This window comes from Cataglyphis hispanica, chromosome 1 (genome assembly GCF_021464435.1).
Source record: "Cataglyphis hispanica isolate Lineage 1 chromosome 1, ULB_Chis1_1.0, whole genome shotgun sequence".
Lineage (NCBI taxonomy): Eukaryota > Metazoa > Arthropoda > Insecta > Hymenoptera > Formicidae > Cataglyphis > Cataglyphis hispanica.
Window position 1 is genome coordinate 3,564,511 of NC_065954.1, and position 12,106 is coordinate 3,576,616.

General features: G+C 39.7%; 1 protein-coding gene across 5 annotated transcripts in view; it reads left to right on the top strand.

Annotated features, from left to right (window-relative positions):
- The window catches only part of LOC126852706 (probable serine/threonine-protein kinase dyrk2), a 142,953-nt gene that overhangs the window by 112,645 nt on the left and 18,202 nt on the right, over nt 1-12,106 (top strand). For all 5 annotated transcript variants that reach the window (XM_050597770.1, XM_050597779.1, XM_050597761.1 and 2 more), the window contains one exon: nt 2,889-3,044. In XM_050597770.1, coding sequence (XP_050453727.1) covers nt 2,889-3,044 — 156 coding nt within the window. The remainder of the gene's footprint in view (nt 1-2,888; nt 3,045-12,106) is intronic.

Below are 12,106 nucleotides of genomic sequence, written 5' to 3' on the forward strand. Positions count from 1 at the left end.
ATTAAAGGCAAAGAGAATTCACCTCAGGTATCAGCCATTTCCCGAAATTAAACAGACAAAAAACTCGGCCATCTGTTGAGCGAAATTAATTGCGCGGATAAATCGCTGATTAAAAAAATCTGTACATTAATACACTAATATTGCAATATATGTTGGACAATAACATTATATTGCGCACGATTCGTTAAAGTTGCTTGTCTTTAATAATTACAAGAGGAGTGGAGTCGCGAGGGAGCGCTTTTAATTAACGGAAAACCGTGAGCACGTTCCAAGAAGATCGTACAATGGATCGTAAAGGCTCTTCGAATAAGAACGAGAATATCGATCGATGATTATTAAAGACGTTTACAATGTTTTTTTTTGGTTCGAATTTTTTCTCAATATTTTGAGTTCTTCGTGCCATCTTATTACATTCTTCTGTAAAAAAAGCGAGATGAAAATGAATATTATCGTGTAATATTGATACGTTTTCGACGTGTACTGATATCGATCTTGCACTCAAAGAGAGAGAGAGCGCTCCGTTGCGTAGATACGTGCGTTGACCTACCATCCGGGTAACCCACCGCAAGGTTGTCCGATGTGACATTGACAATGGCATGAACAGGCAGATCTAACGAACCTACTGCATGGTCCCGTAACTTCCTGTCGTGCCTGTTATAGATTTCGCCGACCGTAGTATAAAAATTTAGTACAAAAATGGCTTGGCAATTAAAAATAAAGTCAAGCAGCGGCATAATATCGTGTACGTTTCTCTTATCATTTTTTTTTTTTTTAAATTTAATTGCGAATTTATATAATTCACAGCATTTATATAAATTATTAATGAATTTAGAGCGTACACTTTTTTTGAAATGACAAAATTTGGTCACGTTACGTAAACGTGCAATTTGTTTACAACATTGACTCGTTTCGATGTTAAGAAAAAACCGCTAATTGGAACGTTATTTAATGACACGAATCTCGGAGACTCGGTGTTCGCCTAGATAAAAATCCCACGGGCTCTTACAATCTTGTTAGATCTATTTTCCATTGTTGTGAATGGAGCCGAGACGAGGGGACTGCGACGATCTCTCCATCAATGCGTTTGATGCGATCGCGTAGGTTCTTGACCGAGTTCTTTATGCAACGGTCGTCTCTTTTTTGGGATCCAGGGTCGCCCTCCAATTAGACATCGATATGTAATTACAGGCTTACGTATAATTAGGGGCGGACTCGCCGGCCTAAGAATACATCGATTTCTGTCATTGTACATTAGACACGGGGTCACTGCGCCGTTTATAAACGTCTCGTGGATCCTGATGGCAAATTATAAATCGTCCGTAATGAGTGCACGCCCGCTTTTATAAACCGTTACAGGCTTACAGTTAATTCTCTTCGTGACTAGTGGCGATATCCTTTTTGTAAGTTGAGAGAGGAAGAGGCTCTCTTGTGCAATCTGCACTTCCGATTAAACACTTTGCGAAATCATACCCGTCTAACAATTTTTCCGGATACACTCGCGTTTCGATCGATCGATTCTTTTACGAATTTTTATTACGAAGCCGGGTCCATCAATCTGGTCGGATCTAATGACGGATGTATCGCATTTGCATGCGCATCGTTCTACATTTACAGCGAGGTGAATCTATCGCGTTCCATTGTCCGACACTAATGAAACGAGCTTACAGTTATTTTCACATTGTTTTGCAAAGACGTCCGATTATTTTCTGACGTGTCCACGTGGCAGTCATCAATTTTCTAAATATATCAAGCGTGCGATGTTATTCATGCGCGAAAAAAGGAGACGGACGTGTCGATCTCTTCCGCTTCTTCCGCTGGCCTGATTCTGTTTGATCCGTAAAAAAAATGCATGCAAAATCGATTATACAACGATCTCGATAAATTATATTATTAAATATTTATTAGCGCCGAATTTTTATAAAACGGCTGCTTATATAAAAGAGTAAAAACTTACGAAGAGTTTATGACACGTGTATTCATTCTCTTTGAATATAAAAAAATATTCGCGAATTTCGAAAAGAATGATAATCAGAAAAAAGTGAAAATTTATACATCTGTCATTCTACTGTGAAATTAAATACAGGGATCGACATTCGTGCGTACATCGTAGAGGATCGCGCGATATAAACGAGAGCAAAGCGTCAGAATCGTAATCGCCCGAGGCGTCATTTCTTCGGCGCGCTTATCGGTTTGCTTATCGCGGACGCTCGCGGCACGCACACGTGCAACGATGCGCATCCGCACACGTGTTCCCGCCGATACCGACGCTCTGTGCTCGACTCGCGGTCCAAGAAGCCACCCACGTTAATGCTTTGTCTCTGATTACTAAATCGTGCGTTTAGTCTGCGGGAGAAAGAGAGAGAGAGAGAGAAGAGCGAAAGAAGATAAGAGAATGCAGAGATAAATTGTGGTAGGCGAAAATAGGCGAATCGAAAAGAGACTGCGTTATTCGCTAGAATATCGAAATAATTGCGCGACGATGCGCGACGAAACTTTGCTGGGTGAAGATAATAAATTAGTTTTTATTTTTATCTTTTTCTTGCGATGGCCTTAATACAAGAACGAGGTTGCGGGTCCGTTAATTATTAATTGTTTCTTCAAGCGCGATCGTAACGTCATTTTTTTTTTTGTGACGGGAAACACGTTTCTCATATTTTTTTTTTTTAATACAATAGAAATGATGGTAAAAGAATAGTCATATAACTATTTTATAAGCATTTTCACTTATCAAACTGCTTATTGAAATATCAGAGATTAATATTTCAATTATTAACATTGAAGTGACTATAATTATACTCCTTTTATTATATAACCATAAATATAATTATTACTTAACGATCTCCGTATCCCATTTCGCTATAACGAGCATCCGTTCTTTCTGATTACAGAGTCCTGGAACGTTGCACAAAGATGTCGGCGGCGCAGGTACGAAGGTCAGCGAGAAAACGGTCGGTGGCGTCGGCACGGCGACCCTCACCACGCTCTCGTCCATTAATAACGCATCCAACACCGGCCGTAACAAAAACAACCCCGTATCTCACGAGGTAAGCTATACCAACCAACGCGACTGTGGAAGGGACGAGATGCACGCTTATATTGATCACAGCCGTGCGATACGTCATCTCGGGCCTCGCAGATGACTGCGATAATTAACCGGTCCTGCGCTTGAATTTATTGCCCATTAATCCGTTCGCATCCACCGGGCGTGCGTGCTGAAGGAATCGGCTTGTCCCTTCCGCTTCGCGATATCTATACGCCTGTACTTCTCTTTGGGTGTTCGTACACAGGCACATGACATTATTCAGTGCATGACTTATTGGATGCAGTATAAAGTACCGTTTAGAGTTTAGTTCTACTTTTCTGTCTCTCTCTCTCTCTCTCTCTCTCTCTCTCGCTCTCTCTCTCTCTCTCGCTCTCTCTCATGCCGCATAAAAGGAGAGCTGAACCCGCAACTTTCGCACAATAAAAAAACGTAACCGCGAGAAAGCGTGATTCGATATTTTTATCATCCCTGATATACTTTGCGACAAAAGTTTAGTATTTATTTAGAGATTAATTGCGGAGAAGCAGCGAATGAGATTTTACTATTCTACTTTATGTCTTTATTCGAAAGCTTGCTGCGTGACATGAAAGGAGCGGGATAAAGGAGACCTCTCGTCGATGACGCGATCGGGGATCGGAGATCGTTTGCACGCGCGTCGAGACTTATCATAGTTAGGGGGGGTCACAATGTGTACGCGGGCCGCGCACGTAGGATTTTATTGACCATTGTGTTAACGAGGAAAATTACGCGCTTGCGCATGCGTTTATCGAGTGTCCGCATAAATTTATAGAGTAGAAGTAGCGTTCGTATCGATGGCTTCGATCGCGACGAAACCCGCCGCAATTTTTCTTAACGGTTTTGTCTGGAATTTACGAAGCGAGAGAGAAAAAGAGAGAGAGAGAGAGAATGCGGACTCGCCCGCGACGTTACTCAAACGGAACTAATTGAAAATTGTTGCCCTCAGTTACCTGTTAGGTCGCGATAAATTGTGTCCCTGAACGTGCACGGACAATCGTCTTGTTCCCCGTTGCGGTTTCGGCCAAATCCGTCGCTGAAACGTCATGAAACGGCATTCAATTTCTTGCGCTCGATTTCGTCGTCCTTTGGGGCGCGAAATGGCCACAATAAGATCGCAATCGCTGTTTCCGTATTATGTTATATATCTCGTGCACGACGGTGGATGCAATTAAAAGTATTATGTCTAACTTAGAACAAATTATAAAAATCGATCATAAATGAATAAAAAATCAGGAATTAATTTTTTTCTCCACGATGCAGCACCGCAACGCTTCTCCTTTTCATTAATTCAGTTTAATTTATAAATTATGTTCCTTTTTATATGTTAAAACCTGCGCTTATTAATATCGCAACCTTGGGCGATATCGTCGGCGTGTCTGCAGTTTGCCGGTCGAAGCAGAAAATTAATCATCCCGCGCCAAACATACTCGTTAAGAGATACAAAGAGGTACCTTTCTAGTGGCCCGCGGCCGATGCCGTCACCGCGGTTAATTTGTTCGTTCCGAACTGTCATTACGACCCGTCGCGACCTCGATTCCGCCGCTGTATCATTTCTTGCACCTCTGTGACACGGAATCGCCACGTCATCGTCGTTTGTCTCTTTAATGCCTTTCCGCGTTTTTTCTCCCCTTTTTTTTTCGCGTCTCTCCATTACATTACCGAGACGATCGGATTTCGTTGCGCTCGCGCGTTACGCAATTATATGCGACCGCGATCCCTCTATGCGCGTCGCGGTTTTGAAGAATAGTTTGCGCATACACAACATACAAAAGAGTCAACCCGCGTACAAATACATACATATGTATGTGCGACGAAAGAACTCTTTACTTCGCGGTTTACAATCGTAGCGCGCTTTGTGTCTACCTGCATTTCTCGAAGAGACAGACATATGCATGTTACAGGCGTGATTCACCGTTACTCTTACTCGATACGAGTATATTACGTCGTGATTTATCGAGCTCTCGCACTAATTCATACGTGAATTTAGAAAGTCCGGCGCGAGATTTGTGGCTAATTGTTGTACAGCGTTTGTGCAACCGTGACGGGCGCAAAAGCCAACGCTCGACTCCTTCGATTGCTGTCATTTTGTAAAACGAAAGCATTAGTCAGCTTAAGCCCGAGGCACCGATTTACGTGCTCCTCCATTGCACTTACTTACGAGAGAATAATTATTATGCAGTTTTTGCCTTTATTGATTTTCTCTAATTTTCTCTAATGATCTTTTCTTAGTCAGGATATATTAAAAAATTATTTTGATTTATGTCAATGTTTTTTATTTGACGATGTAGCCTTTATTATAATGAATGTAATGTAAGTTGAATAATAATAATATTAATATCCACATTCAATAGTAACAACGGTGCCCGGATATTTGACATATAATAGATATTGATCGTTGGGGTCTTTACAAGGATAGGTCGATTATGATTATAAGCTCTTCTTTAGACGAACCCGGGGGATGTCTTCGGCATAAATGGTTCGTACAGAGACCGGTGCCCTTTCCGGAACGAGACGTGACTCACGTCTCTTCGAGACATCGTCGGCATGGCGTAACAAAGATACAGGCGTGCTACTCACAATGTATATTCTGAATGTTACAAAGACCAGCTGATCGGAAAGAAGGTGATTTATCTCTAATTTTACAATGAGATGAAAATTTTTAAACTTATAATTTTTTAATTTAATTTCAATAATCTTCAATTATTTTTTAAATCTAATTTCTACTTGTATATATATATAATACTCATTTAACTCTGTTTTTTGCAAAATTATTTTTCGCAATCTTCACGTTTGGCATTACAGAAAACAATCATGCAATCAATATCGAATATGTATACAATGTGTAATCTAATTAATATCAAATATCTTGCAATATAGGGACTTATATAAGAATGCTATGATAATTTATACGTAACTCGTTGGATAGATTTACACGCCTCGGGAGATTTTATGCGAGACATACCGTCATCTTAATCATTCGAAGCAATCGAACATATAAATCATTCTACTTGATTGATGACGCAGTTTGTGTGAGAAAGAAATATGAAATATTAATCAATGGAAAATTTAATTTAAACGAATTTAATTATTTATGCGCATGAACAATTTAATTCGAATGTGCTAACTCATATGTTTTGCATATATGTATGTGTATATGTGCACTTTTTAAAATCCTCGAACGAGAGAGCGTGTATAGAAATGCAAAGAAATGTTCGTATTATATATTATGTAATTGTACGCGATCTATCCCAGGACAAAGTTTGTATACCAATAATTGTTATGGATTCCTCGTTGACATGCATCTGTATATATGGTCGACATGTATCGTTGCACCACCGATTGCTCTAATCAAAATTACAGTGTCTGGTTACATATGGCTCTGTTATGTCTATCTTTGTTCTCGCAATAATATATATGAAAATAAATTTCGTCGCGTCGTGCGCCAATTCGCTCTTATATTCATTACGATTCGAATAATCAAAGCTCGAACGCCGAATCGTAGCTGAATATTGATGAGATGAGTTTTTCCTGCTGCGCTTCATGTGACCAGCAATAAAATTACTCAATTTCATGAATTATTTAATTCCGAGAGAGAATTTTCTATCTCTTGCATTTTGCATATTTTTATTATTAACTTTATATCGTTTTTGCGTAATGAGTGATAATTAATTGTTGATGTATTTTTTATTTTATTTTGTTTTATTGTAACGCTTAATTGTTTCGCGTGCAAATTGCAAAATTGCATTTTAAGCTAACGAGGTATTTGTGGGATTTCGGACACCGGAGCTCCAGTAATTGGAAATACAGGTGGCTGCTCCACCCGCTAATTAAATCCGCCAAGTACATTAGGCGACGCGCGCTCTCTCTCTCTGACGTAGGAGACGACGGTCGATTGTTCGCAATTTGTCTGCGATCGAATGCGGCATCAAGGATTCAGTGCGTATTTTAATAAAGTTGTCACGGTTGCGTTTGTAACACAATAACGCGCCGCCAAAGTACGCACGAGAACGTCACGCGACCATAAGAAGCCTTCAGTATAATCGTTGCGCACAAGGCGCTGTAACCTGATCGCCTCGCATTGTATCTCGGATTTCGCGATAACATAAATACGCTACCTGCCAGCTACCCCCACGGGCTAACGATCCTGGTGACAAAAGTAACACAACGCCGAGATTAGCAATCGAGCTAACAAATGCACACCGGCGTTTTTCCGCCTAGTCTTACGGAAGAGAAACGCAACATTTCTCCCAAGTTACCGCGTCTCCGTAATTCTGTTGAGACGTAAGGGCGTCAATATTGACGTTCAAGGATATGACACAATAGGTTCTCTTACTCGACTGATTATTAATTATTTCATTTTATGCCTATTATTGCGTTTTAATACTTGAAACAATTTTATTAAACGATGATATATATATATATATATATATATATATATATATATATATATATATTTCTTAATGGAATTGCATGCTTTAATAAAGACAGGACGTCAAAAGTTAATAAATCTGATATATTTTGAGATTCATGGATTTGACATTGTGCAAAACACTTTTAAAGGATCTTTCAAAATATAAAATTAATGATTAATTTATGAGTTGAATTATTAATTTACCCGGTAGAATCAAAATTTTTATTTTCATGAATTTTCATATACTATAAATTTTTTATGGTATAGTGACTATAAAAAAGTTAATTCGATATAAGATAACATTTGATGATTTTGAAATTAAATACTCTACAGAATAAATCTTTTAATTCACACATTAATTATTAACTTTATATTTTAAAAGGTTAAAAAGTGGCTTTGCGCAATGTCAAGTTCATGAATTTCGAAGTGTATTAGATTTATTAACTTTTAAATCAGCTGATTTATCCAGTTCCTTCTTAAATGTGACTTAAATGAGATAGCCGTGTGTCGCGTATTCTTCGAGAGAAACTGCACGTCTTTTTTATCTTATCTCTAAACCATTACATAATAGGATACACACTTACGTTACGTAATGCATGTATCCTATTGTTAATATAATATTTTCATCTTCGTCCTACAATTTTCTCACACGCGATGAATGACCGTCGACGAAATAAATATAAAGATTCGCAATCAAGCAAGAATTGAGACACGATGCCGTATTTAATAATCGTACTCGCGCTTGTTAAGCAAGAGACAATGCGACGCCTTCATGACACCGCAAACAATCGGCGGCCGCCGTCAGTGTTCATTATAACTCACTTGCGATCTTCTCGCGCGTAGCCAGCGGGCATGAAGTATATCTTTGCTTTCTACGAAACGATTCGCCGCGATGGAAAATATATTCAATTGTCACGTTAAGCGAGAAGGACGTATCAAGATTTCCAGAGATATGCCGCAGCCATTTACTCTCTCTCTTAAGATTATTCTATTCTATTTCAAAATTACTCAATTTTTTTAGGATATATTTATTATTTTAATTCTTGATATTTCCCTCCTCAATATAGTTTTTAGTATTTTAACTTAATTCTAAAATCGATGTACTTGTATTTGATACTACATATAGTCGCTCGCGCAGTGTTTGCTACACGAGACTTTCTGTCGATGGAACGTCGAGTTGCGCGCGAAGTAAAATCTCACGCTTGCCAGCGGGACTAAAACGCGGCTGTACAAACGGCTGTCTGATTAGCCGCAGTATCGGTTGCTTCGTCGGATCTCATCATCGGCCATGCGGAAACGCATAGCTCACACAGGCGTTTCTCCTCTCGGCGTGCACACGCGCAAACAACACACGCGCATAGCTGATGTACCGTTATCTCCATACGCACTTTGACTCCATGCATATGTGGGTCTCGGGTGGTTACGACTATGCTAATGGAGATATCCGTTCGATTATAAGCTTGCCGTTGTGCGTTTCGTGATCGCGCGTGTACGCGAACACGAATCGGTAAATCAGTGTGAGTGAAGATGACAATGAGAAACTGTATATCGCCAACACTATTAACGGCTATTGTTCGATTCGGAAAAGCGATGTTAATGAAACATTGATTTATATCGACTTCGACCTAGAATTACAACTTTGACGTTACTATTGGTTCAATTTCCAAGTGAATTTCGAGTTGGAATAAGTTGGACTTACTTACTTTACTAAGTTTAGTAATTCGAAATATAAAGTGTCAACGCGTAAAGCATGTATTAAGAAAACAATTGTAAATCCTAAAGTAAGGATAAAGTACGAAAGTTGAATTAATAATATGACACATATAAGATAAAAGAGGAAAAAAAGAAATACTAAACTTAAGATATTTATGTTCATAAAAATATATTCATAAAAAAAAAAAAAAAATGTTTGAAGTAAGCAAACACACATAAAGTAGGATGTGTCAAACAACTGAGGAAGAGCTTTCCTGTAATTCACACAAGACAGAGCCCATCTTTGTAATTGCCTTCTCTCATTCTCTCTTCATCGCTTCGAGCTACGATATCCAGTTCGCGTACAACGAAGACAGGCCGTGGCTAATTCACGACGTTTAAATTTCTAATGATCCACGATCAACACGCGCAACTATCAGCAACGTGCGAACACGCTTCCACATGAGGCCGTATAATCGGGCTAAGGTATAAATATTCATTAGCCGGTTCAATTATAAGACCACCGACAGGAGGAGGATACCAGGCGGCGATGCGTTATCGGTGCGCCGATGTGTAGACGCTAAACACGCATCGCGCTCGCTCGCCTCGGTAAGGTTGCCGACGAGGGCATTCGAGTTGGCGACAAAAGGACGATGAACTATACCAGTAGCTTCGTTCCTAGTCGCGACAAAATAACCGGTTTTGTCTATCAGCGAAATTCTGTACCTGGTACGAAATGAATCCAAAATACTGACTACGCACCCACGCTTACATACGTATACACTGTATTTGAGAGCTGAAAAGAACGCGCATAGTTTTAAACCGGAAAAGTCAATTTTTTTCTATTATAAAATTGTTTTAATGTTTCGATTAAATTTTTTTTTATTCTTTTATTTTATTATTTTTTGATAAAAGAGAACGTTACTTTTGAGGATTATTATTTTTAAGTAAGATATAAAATTATATAGTAAAAAAGAAATTGGCACTTTTGTATATTCATTAGATATCATAATATTTTCTCTTTGTCATTTTTCCGAAAATTTTCTAGACACCGTGAGATGTTTCTCATGGAAAAATGACAAGCGACGCGATTTCTTTTCGCGCTCTCGGAAATTGCGATTGCGTGCACGTAAACTGCGTATGTGATTTTCCACAATTGATTACGTTAACGCACTGTTCCACTAAAGGCTTTTATTTTCTGGACTGTTTTTTTTTATTGCGCCGCAATAAAATTAATACGAGGTTTTGATTAATCTATAAGATTAAAACTGCAATTTTACAAATTTATTGAAACTACCTATCGACCGAGCGTACTTTGAAAAAACAATAACTTCTGTCTCACGTCTTCGGAGTATAATTACCGCTTATCACGAGTGCAGCACATGTGCGATAGGCACTATCGTGCCTATTCTCGGTATCGGAGAACAAGAAAAACATTGCAAGAAAGGCGAGAGGAGTAGCCGCTGGCCAGGATTAATATCGTTCCTTATACTGAAGAAACGCTCGCGTATCACGCGTGTCCCGTTAGTGTCGAGGGATCACAGAGGGTTAATGGAACCGTTCTGATGATTCGCCGCTGATTGCTGATCGTTAAAGACCGATAATAAGTAGTCAGGGTCGCCATTAAACTGCCCGTGGAGGCCGGCGCGTTTCTTTCTCTTACATAATGGGACTGCGGGACGTTCGTCTGTCGATCCATGTCGCTTCCGGTGGGCCGTGCGAGCGCGCGTCACGTGACTTCCGTCGGATCGTGCGTACGCATCTCTGTATATCGAGATAGAGTCGGGCTTCAATCGGAGACCGATATAAACACAGAGGCGGGCGAACCTTGAGGAGACACGCGTGTATAAGTCGCGAGGTAACACGCTTGGAATCCCGAGGTCTTCTCGCATGCCTCTTCCTTCATAATGCATAAATACACAGCGTTATTAATCCATTCTTATTAATCGATTGTATTTGAAGTAGACATACGAATTTCGTTGCCGATATAAGGAACGCGCTCACATCCGAGAAGAAAAATACCTATGTTACCGTTATATATCGTGAAAATGGAGACTTGTAAAGCAGAAATAAATCTCTCGATGCACTTTACGATTCGAAATGACCCTGCACGATTTAAGACACTATCGCTAAGTATTGATTGGCTAAAATTTTTGCTTTACTCCTTACGCTTATCTGATAAGATTCTTAATAAACATTACGCCTTTATTTTAGAACGGCGAAACTGATGAGGCTAATACCGGGTACGGCTACTAACGATGAAGTTTTTGGTTAATAACTCATCTACGGCAATCTAACTCGGTAACGAGAGAAACCTATAATAAATCGCGCGATAAAGACGGGTTTAAATACCGGTTAGTTACGCTTGAAAGCACACCAGCCGTATTATGTAGTCTTATTTACGTGACACACATCTTTGCGACGGAAATTGCGGTCCCTCGAGAATGCGTCGTCAATCGATAACATTGGATGGGAATAATTGATCGATCGCAGTCTTTGTAATACTCGTCATTAAATGCCTTGCTTAATTCTTTCCATGCTCGATACACGTATCCTTTCAAGAGATCCCACTTTGCGAGAATGACTTATCAATTTATAGATTTACGAGTTGTGTATCCAACAATAACGCAACATTATCCTTCCTTGGATATGTTTCTCCTTGAAACGAACGTTTATTACTCACGATGCGCACGCGAGAGAGACTCGCGTCTCTCCCCTTCCAAGCATATCCGGAATACGTCAAATGTCTTTTGAAAACGTCCGCGGGCGATCGTTATGGAACAGCTGGTCGCTTGGAATTCGAAGACTCGCGAGAACGCGCGTCATTAAAAGCTCGCGACCTGTCGTCTTTTTATATCGCGGCGTGGTTTATATGTCTCTAACGCACGACGCGTGCGAGAATTACATGTGACAGAGGTGTATCCATTACTGCACCTGACACA